This window comes from Chlamydotis macqueenii, chromosome 15 (genome assembly GCF_036417535.1).
Source record: "Chlamydotis macqueenii isolate bChlMac1 chromosome 15, bChlMac1.mat, whole genome shotgun sequence".
NCBI classification, from domain to species: domain Eukaryota; kingdom Metazoa; phylum Chordata; class Aves; order Otidiformes; family Otididae; genus Chlamydotis; species Chlamydotis macqueenii.
In genome coordinates, this window is record NC_141570.1 from 4,548,256 (window position 1) to 4,569,648 (window position 21,393).

At 40.2% G+C, this 21,393-nt stretch overlaps 1 protein-coding gene across 1 annotated transcript in view; it reads right to left on the reverse strand.

The window, feature by feature from the left end:
* The window catches only part of SDK1 (sidekick cell adhesion molecule 1), a 408,452-nt gene that overhangs the window by 80,099 nt on the left and 306,960 nt on the right, over positions 1–21,393 (reverse strand). The window contains exons 21-25 of the mRNA XM_086759378.1: positions 19,433–19,624; positions 17,515–17,636; positions 9,435–9,544; positions 6,863–7,013; positions 4,722–4,959 (exon numbers count right to left, since the gene is read on the reverse strand). Of these exons, the coding sequence (XP_086615504.1) occupies positions 4,722–4,959; positions 6,863–7,013; positions 9,435–9,544; positions 17,515–17,636; positions 19,433–19,624 (813 nt within the window). The remainder of the gene's footprint in view (positions 1–4,721; positions 4,960–6,862; positions 7,014–9,434; positions 9,545–17,514; positions 17,637–19,432; positions 19,625–21,393) is intronic.

Sequence of the window (21,393 nt, forward strand, 5' to 3'; positions counted from 1 at the left end):
TAAAGCACGATACACCTGTCAGACCTCAAGAGAACATTTCACCAAGTTATATTACACGAGCACTTATGGACAGTAAGGCTTGATTAGGTCCTGAATATATCACAAAAAGGAGCACAAATCTCTGCCAAAAGTAATGCTTTCCTGGCTGTCCGAATGAAAGAACAGATCTGTTGTTTTGAAGGCGAGCTCCTGAAGCTCCTAGCAACATGAAAGAGATAATGAGTATGACACCAGAATTAATATAAATTGAAAAAAAATGCGCCGCCCTCCACCCTTGTGCACTCAAGGTTAACCACAGCGATAGTCATTTCTGAAACAATTTCCCTGTTACCAATTATTTGGGACATGTGAAACAGAGCACCATCACACAATAGTGCAGGAGACGAAAATCCTTTTTTTTTTTTCCCCCTCCAACACTGAAGTGCCTTTCTTAAAAAAAAAAAAAAAAAAAAAAAAATCTTCTCCTAGATTTATCCCCCACAAGGATATAATTACGTTAAAGGAAAATAGATTGCCAGGAGCCATGAATGTCTTTGGATAGCTGCCATCACTTTATCTGTAGATCTTCAAAAAGAGCTACTCCCGTATGAATCACTTCTGGAGAGAGAAAGGGTGGAGGTGGGTCACAGGAAACCAGGATGCGTAGAGGAAATAAGCCCTTTCCAGCCACACTTATTTTTATTTTATCTGGTTTGAAACCTTTCAAGAGAGAAAAAGTTTCTTTGTTTTACAAATATTTCTTTTTCTCTTTGATCAGTAGCCACGAGATTTCCCGAATTCGCAAAAGGTGGGGGCTGTGCCCGCACTGGCCCTTCGTGCGCGCTGGCTTTGAGGGGTGTGTACGGTCACGCTGCTGGCAGGGCGACTGGAAAGCTAACAAAGGAGAGAATGGTCTCTCTGAAGACTTATTAGCCCAGACTCCTCTTAATTCCCAGTGACAACCAGAGCGGCTAAACGTCCCCTCGCACTGGAAAGAAATCTAAGCTCAGTGCTTAAATGGTAAAAAAAAACCAACTTGTGTTCATTGAGTGCACTTTAATTCTCTAGTTCTCATGGTAGCATTGAGAATTTTATTTTAATACAGATGTATAAATTCAGGACCTGCAAGGGATATTATGGATCTCATTGCTGGCAGTCTTTTATCAAGTAGCAGACTTTGATTGACCCTTTAAGAATGAATTGAAATGTAACCTTCATTTCTCCGACCCCTCTCCTCTCTCAGGATACAGTGATTCAAAGAAATTAGAGTTTGCTAAGACTAATTAGTGGCTTGAGTGAGGCATATAGATCCCTCTTTCCTCTGCAAGCTCCCTTCTTTAATGCTGATTTCCTTAACTGTTGCACTGAAGACTTTGTTATAAGCTCCAAAGCTGGGTTCTCATTAGCAACCTGCAAGAACAGTACAGAAGCCAAGCAACAGTGTCCAAAAAAAATCTCAGAGCTTTAACAAAATGAACCGGAAACACTGAAACTGAACGATGAGCTAATCCAGCAAACTGCCAGCAGCACGCTGTACTTCAGAAGATCAAACGTAGGAAATTATAGAGTTACTGGCACTTTGCACTGGAACTTCAGTAAGAACTCAACTTTTAAAAATTATCTGTATTGGCATCTAAGATCACGCATCCTCTTTCTACATCTGACACAGCCATATTTGATATATGTTTTATGTCTCGAACGGGGCCCAAAGCAGCTTTTAATAAGCTAGCCTGTATTCGGGTTTCTAAGAAAGTTAGATAATGGGATGCAGTGGTTCTCTCCACTTTTGCAGCTCGTTTTAGTTGAACATCCATCACTGTTATTTTAAAGTAAAAATTAAAGTTGCATATTGTACCTCTGATATCAATTAAGAAGTGCAGATTTAGAGCAAGGGTTGTGGCAAAAGTAGCATAGCTGCAGTACACAGTCATCTTGCCTACAAAATTATATACCACAAGTCAAATTCTCAGCTTGTATGAACTGACAAATCTCTGCAGTGACATTGGACCATATCTGAATTATCAAGTGATGCTTTATCACACCACAGTAACCGCTTCATGAAGGTCAGCCTCTGAAACACCAGGAGATTGATCCTTCCCGTGGATATGTGACCGTGCCTGAAGAGTGGCTGATTTTGTAAGACAAGTATATGCATTCATGTAGCTGAATACTAGCCCAAAAATATTAAGGCATTAGGTTAGGTGTATTTGAATTGTTTGAAAACAAGAGGGTTTATATTTGGAAGGAAGCAGCCCTGTCAAGGCTGTTCTAATACATTAGAGGTCTTCGCATTTTCTTGCTTGCTCTATATTGTACCTACTAGCATTGTCAATTTATTGAGTGGAAACAGAACTTGTAACTCTGCAACTATTTTACACTGTAACATTTAATGAGTTATTTAATTTCTAATATTATAAAAACATTTTGGATTGATAAATCCTGCCCTGTCTAAAAACCCTAGTTCATACCCCTCCATCTTCAGCTGCTTGCAACCCTATTCCAGTTTCTCAGTTTAGGGTTTCCCAGTTGTTTTTTTCAAGCCTAGGTTACCAAAACCTACAGCATTAATTGTTCTCACATGGTTTCTTTGGTTTCAAGAGCTTCAGAAACTGGAGACTACCTCGAATGGCACACTCCTTTATTGTTAGCATGTGTGCTCAGCTGTTAGTGATACGATCGCACATCCTAGAATAAACAGAAGTGCTCAAGTACAGCTTTATTTTCAGTATAGGTTTTGGACTCCAGTGGCCATGCTGTCATTGGATACCACAAGCTGATTTAGTGCCCGAGCTCTAACTTCAGCTCCTTGGATGGTGAAAAAACACAGAACCGCGAGTTCTGCCAATGAACCACCATATGATTTTGGCCCAGGCACCTCTGGCCAGCTGTGAGATGTTCACATTCTGCAGCACCAGGTAAAACTAACTTTCCTCAGACTCTGTATTTACAAAATGAAAAAGATATGTTTAGATATCTTTTATTTGCTTTTAAAGCCCATTTGACTGTGCTTTTTGACTGTTAATTGCAGATTCCCTAAAGTTCTCTCACGCAGCTCACCACTATGCCAGCATTCCTTGTGTATTCTAAACGTAAGAAGATACAGCCAAGAGTCTGAGCCTTGACTTGCTCTATTCAAGAAATCAGATGTTAGTATCAAAGAAAACACATGAAAAAAAAACAAATGAGTCCTTATGGCCCAGATCACAGCTTTGTGTTATTTTGATCCTGGTTTCTATGTGCCTCCTACAATCAGTTTCAAGTCAACCTTCTTTTAATACTGCAAGAGAAAATGCCAAATACACACATAACCTCTGATCTTTAGATGCTGAGCACTATAATCCTAAGGTTTTATGAAATCACTTAATCTTCGTATTTACTACATTTCAAAAGAAGTGTTTGAAGAGCAGCAGAAAGGAGAAAGCAGAGAATGCAGTATCTTTTTATTATGATACAGAACACTTCAAAACTATTTCATCTGGGTCACGCTATCTCTAACTCCAGCACAAGCATGTCGTGTTTAAAATACCTCTGGCAATAGCTTTCCAATTACTGCTTCCCAAAAAGCAGCACATTAATGGAGGGGGACGATTTTGTTTAGCTTTCTCCTTGGCTAGTTCAAAGGACAGTTATCTGAACCAGCAGACCAAACCCCGCTGCGTACAGCACGCTCACACTTCCCACCAAGTCACGCTGCGCACTACAGAGTGCAGAGACACGCATATGTGTGTCTACAGGGGTAGGATATGCAGAGGATTAAATTCCAAAACATTTTTAATGAAGAAAAATATGAAAAAAATAATAAGAAAAAATATCAGTGATGAACCTTGCATAAATACAGGCCACAGAGTTTTTATTATTAAACTTTTAAACGTATATGTCATCCAATTTGTTATTCATTTGCAATACAAATTTTAATTTATAAGATGCACGCAGGGTAGGTTTGGAAATCTGTTTTGAGGAACTTAACAGCTAGAGAGCAGCTTTTCAAGATCTGTCTTTACAGTTGCTATGAAGCTAACAATAACTTACTGTTGCCTGAGATTGAGAGTTTGCTTCTGATCTTTGACGTCTCTATGGTAGTACGGACAATCCAGCCAGACAATACAGTACCTGTACTCCAGGTCTGCACGCAGGTTATGTCTACATAGCCTTGTACACATAATTTTAGAAGGCAGTTTTGAAAATGTGTAATCAAAAGCTTGGATAATTATTTTATTTCTATATGGGTAATCAGCTCTCTAAAATAACTCGTGCCCTTTTAGAAATATTTGGTGCTTGAAATTAAATTTGAGATAACCACGACTGTAAGAAAATTTGCCCCAGCCTGAAGGCAGAGGTGAAAAGGCGGAGAACAAGGGGCAATGGGGTACCAGGGAAGGAGAGGAAGCACACGAGACGTGCTCAGCAAGAGAAGGCTGTATGCAAGCTGCTTGCTGTGTTGTCCACGCTGTTGCCAAAAAGGGACAGGAATGGAGAAAGGTTGTTTTGTTTGCTTGAAATAAATAACCTGCAGATTTATGCATGAAAGCAGGGTAGGAATAAAATAAGTCCCTCAAATGCCTATACATCTTTTTGCCTTCAGTGCAACTAGAGATTGTGGGTTTTATTCTTTCATTTTAGATTTAATGGATCAACAAGCAAAAAAATGCCAAACAAAACAAGAAAAAAAATTGAGCAAAAGAGCAGAAAATGCTGAAGTTCTCAAACATGTTCTTCACAGCAGACATGGTGCCTTGACTCACCTGACTCGCGTGTCCGACCTCTCACTACTTCACTCCATGGTCCCGCCCCGATGGCATTGAAAGCCTGGATCTGCAGTTCATACTCTGTCCACTCCTCCAGATCTTCAATCGTGTACTCTCTTTCCAGTCGGTCCTGAACAACCTTCATCAAGGCGGGAGACTGCAGATCTACACGCCAGAACTTTATCCTGTACCCCACTGACTCCGGATTGCCATTGTACTGCGTGTCGGGGAGGGGCTGGCAAACGACACAGAGAGAAGCAGAATATTCCCATACAGAACACATTGCCATGGTCTTCCAAACTATATACCAAGGCTGTCTGAACTTATACAGGGCCATAAAAAGGAAAAAAAAAGACTGAGAGGTTGATTTTCTGTTTTATTTATGTTTAATGATATTTAAATTTCTGTGTTGCTTGAAATTTTCTTTTAATTTTTACCTTAATTTTGAACCAAAATAGATTTGCTCACAGAACTATGCCATTTGCCGTGGGTGTTTCAACAGAAATGATATGAATACAATATATTTCAGAACTTTGTGATTAATTATGGAAATGAATGATAAATTGCTGAAGCATGTGACAAATTAATTTATCGTACTTTTTTTTTTTTTTACTTTTTTCCCCGACTCTCTGACTACTCATTTATCAGCAGAGATTTATTCTAGTATTCTAACTCCCCAAGCAATTTTAGAGATTAAAATATGAAATAATTAGCCTACTTCATGAAGTTTTGAGTTTTTCCCCGTAAAACTAACTACATGACGCCATGGATGGCTGAGATTCAGTTCTGAATCACTGGGAAAGTTTGAGACACATTAACACTTCACAGCTTAGAAGACTGTATCCTGCAGGCAAGCAGGGCTAAAAATGTGACCCTTATTTTGCAGGAAGGAAAGAATTCCCAGCTCCCGGGGGACACAGATTCATCTGCAGGTCTTGAAAAAAAGAAATTAAACACTTTCAAATACTGGTGGTGTTAAGCATGAAAAAGGTGCGCTGGGTCATTTTTAGCTGTGGCTGTTGCTCCTCCTGAGCCCTGCACAGTTTGAATCACGGAAAACAGGCTTCCAGGTAGCACAGCAAGGAAATACAAACTTAAAAATGTTTTAAAGTTTCATAAAACAACCTTAAGTTAATTTTGAGGGAAGATATGTAGGTCTGGCTATAGTACATTGTGAGTGTGTTATTCTCACGATAAAGCCATGAGTGAGTTTTGTGGGTCCTATCAAATGATCTGCAATGGCTTTTCTATGGATACTGAGGTGACACCTTCAAGTTTGATGCTTTGGTCTCTCAAGGTTCAGAATTAAGTGCAGTGTTCCATGGAGAAACTGGAATGACTCCTTTCTGACAGGAGAAAAACTCCCTTGTTTCTAGCCTGATTTTGACTCCCAGCTATAACGAGTTTATGCATGGAAAAGCTAACATTTGGGCAAAAGGAAACCTGTGCTTCATCAACTTCACACCACAGTAACCCCAGTGGAAAATTCTGTCTAACAGGGGAGAAGAAAAACCATTCTGGAGCAGGTTAATTGCTGGGTAAATCCCAATGTGGGAACTCTGCAGGTAACCGAGACAGTCAAAGGGGCACAACAATGTCATCAATCACTGCATCTTCGCAATTAATCATTTCTTTCTACGTTTTATCACTTAACTTCACACCCTTCCACATAAATATAATCTTCCCACAGGAGCGTGACATGCAAACCCTGCTGCCTTTGAACCACAGCTGCTCAGTACCTGCAGGACAATTGCCAATGGTGGGTGTGCATCTTCTGGGGACTATTCTGTACAGAGCAAGCACCTGAGCCCCAGGAAAATGCAAATTGGCTCAAGTATTGTGTTCCTGTCCCACATGTTGACCCAGACTGTGAAACTAGAGAGTCTCAAAAGCCCAAGTTTTACACACAGGCATATATTCCCCTGATGAAGCAGCAGAAGTAGTGGCAGTAGGCAATTTAAGTGATTAATAAGGCACTTAAGGTAAGTCTCAGATTTCCGACTATTCTGAAAAAGGAAATAATTTTGCTGTTACTCCTTTACACCGAACGCAAGGAAAAAGCATTCTTGAGTGCTGGCCTGACTCCCTGGGGAAAAGCTGCATCCCAAGCCCCCCACCGTTCCTGCTGGCCGGCTCACCACCCATCGCAGCCACAGGCTGGTCTCACTGGCCGTGCGGACGGTGACGCTCCCGGGGGCCACATCTGGAGGAGCCTGCAGCGTCTGGATGACACGGGAGGGCTGGCTGAGCGGGCCAGGGCCCACCACGTTCACCTGCCGCATCCGGAACCTGGCACGGAGGAAAGATGCAGTACAGGCTGTAACAGCTCAGTGAATTTTACTTTTCTTTCCAGAAGAGGAAAAAAAGATGGGGAAATACAAATTAGGACTTTCTAAATGTTCCACAAAGGTCATTGCATGCAGGTCCCCTTTGTATTCACTGCTGAATGCTTTATGGTAACGGCTTTCAGATCCTCTCAGGTATTAAAAAAAATGAAATGAGATTAGCTTAGGGTCTATTAGAAACTTAGGTATTTGTGTGAGAAATTTATGTTAATTATACCAACCCTGATGAGCTTATGCTAGCAGTAAGTGATTTTCTCTTGCGATGCTTGTACAATACAGTCAAAAAGGTATTAAAATATCAAACTTTGGATATTCTCATTCCCTGTCAATATAAAAAATACACTAGTGATAACATTTCCCCTCAATTACTGGTTGAAAGAAGCTGATTTATCCCTGTGCTGCATTTTCAGCCTTCCTGCACAAGAAAGATTAAGCTATTTAATATGGATATGCGTCTTTAAAAAATACCCTGTCTGCTTAAAACCATCTCTTCTACAATAGAAATCCCTACTGGGTAACAAAAGATTTAGAGAAATCTTTTTTCAGGAAGTACAAAATAATTAAGAAGTCCTGTACATTTCAGATACTCTCACCTGCCACAAGCAGTTGGAGGTATCCAGCACTTGCACATAAATACATGACCTATTTATACTAAATACTTAAATTTTGGACCTAACAACTGAGCTTGGAAAAAGGGTGAGCTAGTCAACACAGCAGGGTTTATTTGTCTGCTCTGATGTCCCTAGAAAATGCATTAAACAAATACTGTCCTTGATTTCACTCTCAAATATTGGCACAAAATACAGAGAAGAAGCTGGCCGCTAAAGATGTGGTCCGATAATTAGCTCTCATGATGTATTTCCTCAGTGGGCAATGACCAAAGCTGACCAGAGGACCGCAAATCCATCTGGCAACAACTCTCTGCATTGCAAAAAATTATATAAAATTGCTCTACACTGAAATAAAATTAAAAAAGCCCACAACTGTACATGCATGAGAGAAAAAAAATCTAGGCAAAATTTGAGAAGCTGCTTCAGTGTACAAATTACGATGAAAAAAAATCAGAGGAGAACTGGAAGTGAGAAATATCTAAGCATAAACGAGGTCACTCCAGAATTCAGTGGGAACAAGAGACAAATTAGATATAGCAGAAAACAAAACAAAAAGTTTAACAATAGGAAAAAAAAAACCCAACCACCTCAAATTTGTCATATACTTCCTCATTACTTTTTATCCTGAAGACATTTCTCCATACACCTGTTAGGTGTGCAAGCCTTTCTTACTTTGCACGGACACTGAACATTGACCGTGGTACGACCTGCACTTTACGATTCACCTCTGCCTTTTCAGCTTCAAGGATCCACCTTTATGAGGAGAGCAAAATCTTCTCAACCTGAAAATAATTTCCCTAAACCTCTGCACCAGAAATCTCTGCTCAAGTTCAAAAACGTTCAAGGAGCTTTCAGTAAAATGTTTAGCTCTTGAGGATGAGGTGTAAAACACTTCAGTGGAGAGTTTGTGAGAAATTCAATATGTTCCTAGGCTTCTAAGGGAAGAAAATTAGTGTACCAGCACTGAGCGAGTTGTAAATTATATGAGCTTTACTTTGTTGCACCTGCTACTAGATCACAACAGCACTTGGGCTAGCCAATAAGCCCTTTAAGCAGGGCAAAATGGACAAGTTTCTAGAGAGCTGATTTAGCACTTGCCACTATGACTCCTTGCAGCCAGCCTTTACATTAGCAAGCTATTTCATGAAAGTATTTTTCATTAGGACCAAGTGCCTCGAATTCTCAAATCTTGTCTATACTAAAGCAACGTATCACTTGAATTGAATTGATTTAAAAATCAATCTCATTTAACTGGGCTGCACCCATAAGGTAGGTTCACTTCAATTAGTTTAAGCATTGCATATATCTATTAAGCTTAACTTGCTAAATTCTTATAAACAAAGGCTTCATCTAACTGATGTTACCAAATTAAGCTAAATCAATGAAACGATGTTTAAACTGATGTAAATATGTAATTACAAGTTTGCATCAGTTTAACTACAATTGATTTGTCATTGACTGCTGCTACCCTGGTGCACCCTTTAGATGAGGGAAGTCACAGGGTATCAGTTGCTCATGAAAGCATTTCACTGTGCACTTGGATTTCCTGTTTAATGGTATGAACTGTATTGTGTGTAAATTACAATTAACAATATCAGATGGGTAATTTTAAGTCTAAACTATGAAATCAGCAAACCTTTTCCCTTTTGTTCAGATTATAAAACATAGCCAGCTGTTTCTGATTAGGAAAGCTGTTCCATGCTGCTATTTACTCATTTTTTTTCATGCCACAACTAATTACCTGCTGTTCTTACCTGTAGTGAGTGTAAGGAGTAAGGTTCGGTACCTCCAGCATCTGAGCATCAGGTTCATTCTCCACCTCATGAAGACTCACCCACTCTTCTTCGTCACCCATTACACCAACCTGTACATGGAGAAGGTAAGAAGGAATACAAAGCAGATTATACACATATACAAAGAATTATATATATAAAATCTCTTTTGCAATGAGTGTCATCACAGCAGCGGAAGGATAAATGCTTTTAAATACATACTATCGAGTTCATTTTCCTTTTTATATGTCAAGGCATTAGTTATTTGTAAAGTAACAACACAGCCCAGTTAGCCAAGTTTCCTTGTACCTGTTGGGACTTCGCTGGAATCCTCTGATAAGATCTATTCCAGAAAAATACCATGAGAGCATTAATACCTGTTCAGTCTCGCTGCCACAACACAAAACCATCAAGTGGTAACATAACAAAATGAAAAATAGCTGTGATAGTAACTTGCAGAAACTGACGCATACTAAGCAAACCTCAATGGAGGGAAAACGCCACAGAAATGAAGACAGAGAAACAAGAACAAAGTCAAAGAACAAAAGTGTTTAAACCTCATGTACTGGTCTGCACTTAGACCAGGCTTTTCCATGTGCAAACCTATGTAGTAATTACTTGCAAGATGTTGCCCAGCACAGTGCCTCAGCTATGCCAGTGTTAGAAGGGACAAAATGGTGATGAGAATTGAGAGCATTACTTTGTGTACTTTCCAGAGGTAAAATGAAGATGAATCAGGACTTAAAAGGAAGTCAACAAGGCATGACAGAAAGGCCAGACTCTGACCTGGGACCCTGGAAGATGGCAGCACCAGTAGGCATTCACCTTGGAGATTCACAAGTGCTGAAACCTCGGGCATCTTAGACAAGACTCCCTGGTATAACTCCCTAGCACTGCGCTCATTTACTCTGGTGTTTCAACTCCAATTCCCTCGCCCAGCCCTGCTGTATCCACAATCACGGATACCAGAGGGTGCACAGGCAGCTATTCCCTTTAGTAACCTGTTTACAGACTTCATATCCATGAAGATGCCTAATCCTTTTTTAACCTACTGACACTATCTACTCCCACAGACTGCTGTGGCAACAAATTCCAGAAGCTCACAACCCACTGTGTGAAGAGCTATTTCCTTTCATCTTTTTTAAACGGATCCCTTACGAGTTCTGTATACCAGCTACAGCCAGAGACACTGTCAAAGCACTCCATAGGCAACGTAGCCCAAAGTATTGAGCACACCCCCAGTACTTCAAATAGAAAATTAGGTTTCATTCACTCTTCCCCCAACCCCCCCCCCCTTCAGGAGAAGAAGCCTGATTTATTTATAGATGTTTTAGTTCTTCGCTCACCCAGGACTTGATGTGCTGCATATTTATGTTTGTGCATGAAGAACTGACACAAGGAAAATTAGGCCAAAGAAATAAGTTCTGCACTGCACTGTGAAAAGAGGCCTCTGTGGTCTTCCTAGCAGAGGACTGCTCTCACGGAGGGATGTGGTTGCACAGGTCTTGATAGGCCTTTCAGTCTTGGTGGTTATCAAGGACACTGCCACACACCAAACGCATAAAACAGATGTCAGTGAAGATTATGAGCCTTTTAAAATTCCCAGTCAGAACGGAGCTCCATAAATTTTAGTAAGGTCCATGGATGCAGAAGCTTAAAAAAAGCAAGGTGAGACAGGTCTGTACGGTAAAACAGAACAGCCCTAAACTGAAACCAGAGGGTTCATTTCAGTCAAGGAAACAGAAAACACTTTTAATAAAAAGAGTTTTTAATTAATATGGTAGCAAGTATATAGTTAATGCTTATTTTTGCAAAACTCCTTGCTCTTAACAGCATCACTTCAAAGTGCTGCAGTAATTGTATAGCAACAATCTACAGTGCTTTGGAGGCTGCAAATAATCTCCAGTAGGGAATTAGTCATCTTTTTGTATTCTAAGAACAGTAAGAGCTTTTTAAAATATTTCTTGCATGAAAAAAAAAAAAAAAAAAAAAAAGGACCACAGGTTTAAATTGCTGGGCAGCGGCAGGCAGGTCATTAATACACATTAAGGACCACATGGTTCAGACCCAGAGGCCCACAGAACTGTGAACAATTGACATTGACTCAAGCTTGAGAGGTGTCCAACCCCCCCCACCTGTTTTGCAGCTAGACAATCACCAGCTGGCTGCAAAAGTGGAAATATTAACCATCTTTTACTGATTGAGAAGCAGCAAAAGCTTCTATGTGCCCAGGACTACAGCAAGCCCCTGGAAAGCCATCCCAGGAGACAGCTTTCCAGTTGTGAATGATGATTCCCTGCTAGGAATGATGGGTGCTACCCACAAAGAAATGGCAGATGCCAACCGAGCCTGGTGCACTGGTTGTTCCCAAGCTCAGGAGCCAGCTGGTAAACAGGTGGCCACTACCTGTACTGGGAGGCTGGGGACCCTGTGCAAAGCAGCAGCACAGACAGTCACAATTAACTGCTTTTGGACTCATTTTCTGCCAAAAGGTAGTGACAGAGAGACAGAAAAAAAAAAAAAAAAAATTGACCACCGGCAAAGTTCTGCGATTCAGCAACAGATTTTAAGAAAAATATATCGGGAGCTTGCTTTAGTTAGAATAATACTTTGTAATGTTCTCAGGATCCAGTTCCTGTGTTTGAGAAACTAACTCTAAGGGTTAGATCTTCTACTGAAATCAGTAGTGTATTTTAACAGAGTACTGCTTCGGTGGGGAGTTTTTCCAAAATAAGAGGATTGAAGGGAGAACGGCAGCAGGGTAGCTTGGTGAACAGCCTGGGGACTTCTGCATGACCTGTGGCTTGTGCAGCCAAGCAATTCTAGGTCAATGTCACTCAAAACAAGTTTCATTTATTTAGCAATAATCTCAGAAATGAGTCTCAGAAGAAAGCCTTCAGTGATGGAGTTCTATATTTTTAACTTCTGCAAGATCTATAGTAGATTCCAAGTTTCAGGCTCTTGAAGGAAAAGGAAATTATTTTTGCTGAAACACTCTGATGTCAGATCAGAGGAAGTGTATCGGTTTCAAGAATCAGAGTACAAAGAGATTCCCACAGGGCAAAACGAACTACGGGCAGTGGTGAGGATAAAAGAGTCCTTTGAGGGGCAAGAGAGTCCACTATGGGCCTCTCTGCATAAAATAAAGTTAATTTAGAGACTTCTTTCTTGTAGCTGTTTTTTGGATAACAGTGTAGGCAAACTTCAGAAAAGGATTATGTTTGTTGACAGAAGCACACACATTCCTGTGTGCATTGTTTTAGGAGGCAGATGAGAACATCAACTGCTTTTGTGTTACCGTCAACATAAAAACTCCTTAAGAAATGCGCTCTGCATCTTAACTGTTCTCCGTACAATAGAGTCACAATCCTCAGAAGGTCCCAGGACTACCATAATGAAACCACGTATGTCCACCAAGACACTTGATACGATTCTCGATAACGATCAGCCATCACAAGTTACCACATATTCATTCCCATCTCTCAGCTGTTTCCAAGGCATTACATTCAATAAAAGGGCATATTCATTTATTATTACAGAAATGAGACATTATAAAACAATACTGGAAGTGATGTCAGAACCCTTCACTTCTCTACGCATTAGAGTTTCTCGACTTCTAAAAACAAAAATGTTACATATCTTATGAAATGACTTAACATTTTCTGATGGAATGCACTATGTGAGCAAAGTCACAGAATTTTGACTCAAAAGAAACCAAAATTAATTAAAATTTGGAATGAAAAAATAATTCACTGTGATATTTTGTATAAGATAGCAAAGCTTCCAGAATTTTGAATAGTTATGAAGTACTAACTGCAGGAAAGGAAAACACAATGTTTCTGTACATTATAGAAGTATCCTGTATTCTACTGTTGTTCAAGATATATCAGAGTTTTCATTACAGAGGCCCATAACTCACACATTTGAAATCACTTTGGGAAAAATTCGGTTCACAGGATGTCAGGCTGGGTGCAATTTTTTTTCTTACAAAATCCTTAAATCGATTCAGCCATTTTTGATTTAAAGATTGGCAAAGGCATAAAATTGTCAGAGTTTCAGACACTTTATTTATCAGCTCTAAAGTAAAAACGACACCAAGAGAATCACCTCGTACAATGGATGAATCCTATCTGGGTCACTGGCTCAGCCCACAAAACCAGATAAATTCACGGTTAAAGTTACAACGTCTTTCCCAACTCACAGTTTTACAAGCGAATAGAGTGATAATACTTCAAAGGTTTTACTACTGTTACTTCTCACCATGATATTCATACAAAAACTCTCTAAGACCAGCAGAAAAGCTTTAAGCAAAACCTCTCTACGTTAGCCCATCTACCCACAGCTCCATGACTTGCAACACCTCTTCGTAAGTGGCCTTCAGCCGTTCCACAGGTCTGCTGCTGTCTGCACAACATTAATCACCAGAAAAACACACCGAACTCAGAAGCTAGCCCAGCTTCTCTAATCAGCCACTGGAAAGCTCGATGCTGTGGACTCAGCGCCTACCAAGGCACAGTCATGATGGTATCGTTTATGTACTTCTCTTGACAAAACCCCAGGAAAAATCCAACATGAGAAAAATAAGCTGAAACTGGATTGCAGCAGATAGAGAGTGCAAACACGAAATCATGTGAACAACAGCAGGGAGTCAGTGCCATTCTTGGCTGCAAATTGCCAGAAAAAAAATGTCTATAATATATACTCTAACTGCATCTGAGAGTACAGGATGATTGGAAGGATTTACTGAAATTCTTTGGGGATGAACTTGTTATCTGTGTGTGTCAATGCTACAGGACAGTTACTGCTGGTCCTTCTGAACAAGTGTCAGCAGAACATATATTACATTAGACCCTCTTCTCTCTAGATTATACTGTATGTAATGGAAAAACAATGTTAGAAGTACTTTTTAAAATGGTATTAGTACTTTTTTTGTAGTTCTCTGTTTGGAAATCTAGTTTCCTCCAGTCAGGAGTCTAGATAGAAAAATGGAGGAGAAACACCTTAGCAATTTTTCAGAAATCCCTTCAGAAGTACAGAATGTAGCTTCACTAGAAACACAGAAATGGGATTTTTAACGCTTGATATTTCAGTACCTACCAACACTAAAATCCTAAAGACCTGATTCTCCTCTCATGTTCATTGACATAATTGAGAATTAGTTCCACAGTGGCTCCTGTGAATTTATACCCCAGCACATAAAGCAGAAGCCAAGGCCAGATGTACAAAATTTCACGTCAACTGGAATTCCCAGCTGTGTTTTTCATCCAAATTGTTCATGAAGTATCGTGCTTCAAAAATGGCACTCAGCCAAAGTGGAATACTTGGAAGGTTTTCTAGACCTCACCTATCAAGGAAGCTTTGTGCCACATAAAGGAACAAAGAAGAAAAACATGTTGATGGCAGCTCATTTGTGTGAGTGAATATAAAATAGCCTGGCTGTAAGCACTTGTTATTCAGAGTAAAAGGTATATTCCCAGTAGAGATGGAAGAGAAGGCACAACATATAACAGAATCATAGAATGGTTTGGGTTGGAAGGGATCTTTAAAGCCCATCCAGTTCAAGAAGCAGGGACATCTACAACCAGATAATGTTGCTCAGAGCCCTGTCCAACCTGGCCTTGAACGCTTCCAGGGATGGGGCCTCCACCACCTCTCCAGGCAACCTGTTCCAGTGTTCCACCACCCTCACCATAAAAAATCTTTTCCTTATGTTCTCCCTCTATTTTAAAAGGGACTTCCAAGGCAAAGCCATCACCCAGTTGTACAAACAGAGGGGGAACACAGATGAAATCCACAACAGTACCATGTATTTGTTGGTCATGCTTTGTCATGAACCCACCGACAGAATTACAGCCCAGAGGGAACAGACCTGTGTAGGGACACTGGCCTAGTCCTCCTCCTTCCAGGCGAGATCATGCTCTACAAGGTCTTAGTAAACTCCAACATATTTTTTTTCCCCCAAGCTATCAGCTGTTTTCAGCTACTCTGCATGCTGCTGCAAACTTTCAGAAAGACTGATGTTCAAAAAATTTGCGAATGGATGGAGATGTAGGCCCTGTACCTGCCTGGACAGATCCTTTATTCTCTAATTCAACTGATTAATTGAAAAGTACACTAGAACATATAGATTAGTGTTTTATAGTTAAATGTGATCCTATCACTCGGCAATACCACCTGTTTTAAAATCACAGTGGGCAAAACCAAGCCTCACTACCATGTTCTCAACCCCCACACCTTGCAATGATGCTCTTCTGATTGCACACAAAGGCTGTGCAGGGAGTCAATCTGTCTGAAACTCATTTGTTCTTGGCTGGATAAAGGCTCATAGCAGCTCCAGGTACCATCAAGCCAGAATCAGTGCATGTGGAAGGCAGGAGTAAGAAACTCTAAAGTAACAGTGAAGGGGATGAGGAGATGGAACGGGAGCAGGACAAGGAGAGCTCTGGTTTAGATTGGCTAAAGGTGCTGTGAAATTGCACTTTAAGAGAGAGTTTGAGTCGAGCACTGGCAGAAAGGGGCTGTGAACAAAGGATTATATTCAGCTGTCATCCTGGAAACAGGATTTCCTATATCCTTAAGGAGTCACCAATTTTTCTGCATACCTGAAAAGATTTTTGTTAATCACATGAGCAATAATTTTTTTTTTTTTTTTTTTAAATCCACTTGGAACAAAATTTCTCGCGTCAAAGCTTAACATTGAGGTATGATGCAGAAGAAACCTGCAGGGTAGCTGTGGTGAAAATAACTGCCCAGAGTCTGCAAAGACTTTGGCTGTGCTCCTTCCCCAAATGGAGCAAATATTCCTGGATCAAGGATCTATCAGAACCACTAAGCCCTTGACTTTTCTAGCAATGCATCAGATGTTGATGCAGGTTTGTGAACAAGAAAGATCCTCCCTTCCATCCCTGCACACCAAGAACCATTCAACCACTATCTGTCTCCAGGGCTCTTCAAGGATGCAGATGAACTACATGGTAATTATTACTGCAGTTTTGAAGCACTCAAATTTATTTCTCTTCAGCGGTGTTCTGAAACTCACAGAAGTAGCAAATTCCTAGCAATATATCTACATGGTGCTCCAGCACAAAAATGCTTCTCAGATTGTGCCAAGCCATCATATTATAGGATTTCAGTGTTTAATTCCGTAATATGAAATAATGTGTATATAAACGGTACAAAATGTACCAACTCATTCACAACAATCTCATCGCTAAGTGAAGTGATTGTATCAACATGTCTAAGTGGTGATGGTGATTTAAGAAGTCCAACATTTGGTCTTAAAAACAGATTGTATTATTTATAAAGATCCGTGGGTGGAAAGGAAGAAGCAAAGCTCATCTGTCAGGAGAACAAACGAGGGATATATAACTCCTCCAAGGCATAATGACAGCAGAAAGAAGGATATTGTTTAAAGCTGATGAAGAAGAGAATTCATCCTATTTTTATCTAGAGGCCTGGATAGAAAACCTCAGTCTATTCCCTTACAAGACAGAACAAATACACTCAGTCTTATGAATAATGGTATTTTTACTGTTCAGTGTAATTCTTCCTGTACTTCCGACTCTATCAGATAACACTTCCAGTTTTGCATCTAGTTTGAAAATGCACCTAACAGAACCTAAACACAAGCTTCAAACCCTTTTTTAAGTAAATGGATGGACTTAAGTTCTGCTGCATGTATTGCTTATGATGCATCTGGTCATCTTCTGAACATAAGCAAAGCTACTTTACAAAAATCCATGTGAATCATTTAAAGGATAAGCATTCTGTCATATATATATATTATTCTAGAATATTTTTCATTTGTTCCTTTGAACAGAATTGACAGCATTCATATGACCCTTTCCTCCCTGGCTACCGCATAGATGTTTCTCAGCTAAGCCTCTCGAGCTCCCTTGCATTCCAGCCTTCCCAGGATGCCCCAAACAGCTACCACCAGGCCATTTACTGAAGAGCTTTGATCCAAAGGTAAATAAAAACTGTAATCCAAACAGCAATTCACTATTTAGACCCTTTTCAACCCCTCAGAAACTTCATTACGAGTTTTTTGTCAGGGACATACCTGGCCTTCAACTATCCACTTGGAGATGGAGGTTTTGCCATCGTACCCTGGCCGGAACTGAAGGGTGGCAGAGCGAGGGCTGATGTTGGAAATCACCAGGTTGGACGGAGCACCTGGAAGTTCTGAAGAAACAGAAATGTAAATGAGCGGTGGAAATGCTCTTTGTCTATGGCCCAGTACCACAGGTAGACATGCAGTGTTTCAACACATAAAATACCCAGGTAACAATTATAATGGAGCAAATAGCTGTGGGGTGGTTGTTTTTTTTTTTCTTTTTGGCAGAGTATTACATACAGCATTACTATTTCTGCTGCTCTGAACGTGCACCACATTTTTACAGATCAAACGAGAGAAGAAAGAGCCCATCTACAGAATTACAGCTAGTGTTTCAGAGAAGCTGCATAACTGACAAAGCGCGGTGGCTCGGGGGGAAGGCGCTTCCCAGCTCCAGATCTGCCAGTCACTCGCCAAGTCACCCAGTTCCGCTGTACTCCTGTTCCTCCAGAATTAAATGACAATAAGTTTTACTTACTTCTTAAAGTACATACAACTTTAATATATTTAAAACAGAAAAGACTATTTTTTGGGTACTGTACATGGAAGATTTTGTGATTCTTATGTTGACCCATAATAGACGGGTTTTAGAGGGCACTTCTGAGGCCTGAATAAAGGAGATGAATTTTTTTAAAATTTCTGTTGCAAATAAAGAGGGTGACCTTCTATGGGGAAAAATCTGCAGCCCCAATCAGATCTTTGCCTCACATCAGTCAAGCTTACAGCAGCATTTACATTTTTAATATTATCTGAATTATCAACAAAAGCAAGCCCAGCAAAGAGATTAAATATAGATTGTTTAGAATAAATTCCCAGTAGCACCTGCACTCGTAAGTAATGAAATTGGTATTATAATCAGTAATCATTCATTATGTTGTACTTTGTGCAAATGCAACAGGCAAAAAATGGGCAGCTTTTTGGCATACATTTCACATATGCACGAATATACAATATTCCTTGACTTTTACCTCACATTTTTGGAACTATGATCGATAAACTAACCCTGAACAAGCAGGATAATGCTGTTATCTGGCTAACAACAGGGAGCATGGCATTGATTTGGTCTACAGTTTGTCACAATTACCTATGATTAGGGAAGAAAAAGGCAAGCATACTTTAAGATATACAGGAAAGTTCAAAAATACCGGAAAAAGGAAAAACTGGATTACTGTCAGTGATGTACACTAACTGCTCCACTTCAGAAAATTCTGCTTGTATAACCTATAAATTACCTGGAACTGCTTATTTGAAGTAAGAATTGCCTTTTTAGTTTGCTTTCTATACCAGATAAATGGAAGTGCAGAACTTAAAAAACAAAATGCAAAAAGGTCAAATTCACACGTGCCCAAACGGTGACTCAGACAATGCAGTACCTCCTCCTAAATCTTTCTCAGGTCACAACTCCCATATCTTGTAAATAAGACTTTAGTTTCATTACACAAACGTCCTCTCATAGGTGACATAAGCTGCACTACTTACAAATGGAAAAACCTTTCCCTTTTAAACAGCATGCAGACTCTATTTTTGCCCCACAACAACTGTAATTGATTCAGGCTTCATTCTTATGTTACCTTGCAAGTGTCAAGAGATTCTGTATTGTATCCACTTCATTACTTTGTCCATTCTTTTTGTCATCCCTACAACTTTTTTTTTGTATTTGTATTTTTACTAAACAGCCTCAACTTCCTGGTAATTTCAAATTGCAACTGTGTTCATGTGAAAGTTTTAAACTGTTCTAAAAATTAAATTTAAATTATGTAGTAAAGAATTCCAATGCTTTATAAATAAAGTAATTTGAGATCTTTGGAACATAGAAAAATGAAGAATCAGTCCATTTTTATTTGTTTCAAGGAGTTTTACCAACCTGGGGGCACACCGGAAGAGATGGTGGAGGACGTGACCCATCCGCTCCCTTTTGCGGTCACAGCTGCCACCTCGATTGTGTAGGTGGTGAGAGACGACAGCCCCGTGATCTTGTACTCCAGCGTTGTGTTGGGCAGCGCGCGGGCAAGACGAGATTCATTCCTGCCATACACCTCCCAGGAGATCTGGTACCCTGAAAAACAATCACACAGAGGTCAGGGGGCTGTAGCAGTAGTGGGGTGTAGTTTTCCTTCTAAAGCATCGTTACACAGTAACTCGGAAACTGGTAAATTCCTGCTCTGCAAGACTTGCCTGTGGTCAATGGTGGCATGACTTCTTTCCTACTCTGCTCCATTATGGTCACCTTTTATAAGCAGGAAAAAAAAAAAAGCTGAAGTAAACACTGGCTAAAACACCCAAGTATTTTTCTAATATTGCTATTTCCAATGAGCAATTGACGTAGGTATTCCATGGGGTATCATCTGCCCTTCAGATTACAGACGAGGGAGGACATGGAGTCCCAGCAGTCTGTCTCTTTCTAAGACTGCACAGTCTTTGCTATGAAATGACTAAGAAACCTGGGGATAATCTCACAGAGGGTGGACTTCCATTTTGTGAACTCTACGAAGCGAACAGGAAGAAATACTGGAAAATACAACATCATCTCAACAGCTAGAATATCTAATTAAAAATCTATATGGACTTAGTAGGGCTAGTCCCTTTCCAGGCTGAAATAGCTTCACTGCTGTATGTCTAGAAAAGATTACAAATCCAACAATAACAATCAGGCAGGAACATTGTGGGAATCTTCTAGGAACTGAAAAACCTCTACTCCCCACTGCTTGTTCCTCGCACAAATCCTTCAGCAGGGTGAATCACTACCCTTTCTTTCAAAACCATAGTGTAGCCAATGTATTGTCCAAAACTGCACTCCCCCTGACCTCCATACTATTCTTCTATCATAACCAGGCTTTCCTTTTTAGCACTTTTATCACCATTTGCCTTCCAAGAACTTTTGAAACTTTCTACTGTCTGATTTGCTCAATTTTACCTCCAAATCTCCTTGTCCTCCTCCTGCCCAGTGCCACTTTATTCTCGCTTGTACCCATTTGAACCTTACTCTGCCAAGTCTCTAGAGAGCGTGTCTGAAAAGTCTGCTTGATTGCAGCTTGCTTTGTGATTCGACTCAGGGAGGGGGGGAAAAAATACACATAGCTTTTGAATGCCGGTGGAATGGAAGTGAGTGAAAAGGACTAACAGAAAGGAACCCCACTGAGTGAACCGTGCACGAGGCAAGCTGGCTAGAAACTCCCTACTGGGTTCCTGTTCCCATCATCTAAGATAAGGAATTCAGACCCATTGTGGGGCTTGAGGATTTTTCCCTTTTTTTAAAAAAAAAAAAAAAGAAAAGAAAAGAAAAGAAAAACAAAACCCGAAACACGATGAGCTGATTAACATACACAAATTGCCGTAGCAAAATACCTTATGGTATTGATCAACAGGCAAACATCATTTCATGAACTAAAAAACATGGTGAGATAAATATTTCTGCGAGCGTTTGAGAGGTGTGAGACATTACCCTTCGTCTGGTGCTAGCTGCCGTCACTGACAGAGACCCCTGTTAGCCTATTTTTGCATGAAAACGGGTTCAGAGTACTCACAGAGTCACTAATTACATTTCAGGTGAGGGAGCAGTGATAAAGAGAGATGATACCTCAACCACTCCAGCTACACTGCAACCTTTTGTCTGACTCCGCACTACCTAGGGAAAGGGGAAAAACTCCTGAATGCTCATCTGGAGCCCGTTTTCAGTAAGTGTCTGATTGGGAATTAATAAAGTCAGTGATTTACTGATATCTCAGAGACACTGTGGTGTTTTGATGCTCTCTGAAAAGGCGTGAGAATCATTTACCAGCGATGAGAGTTTAGGCGGCACAGGCAAGATCGTACTCTGTGTGAAGA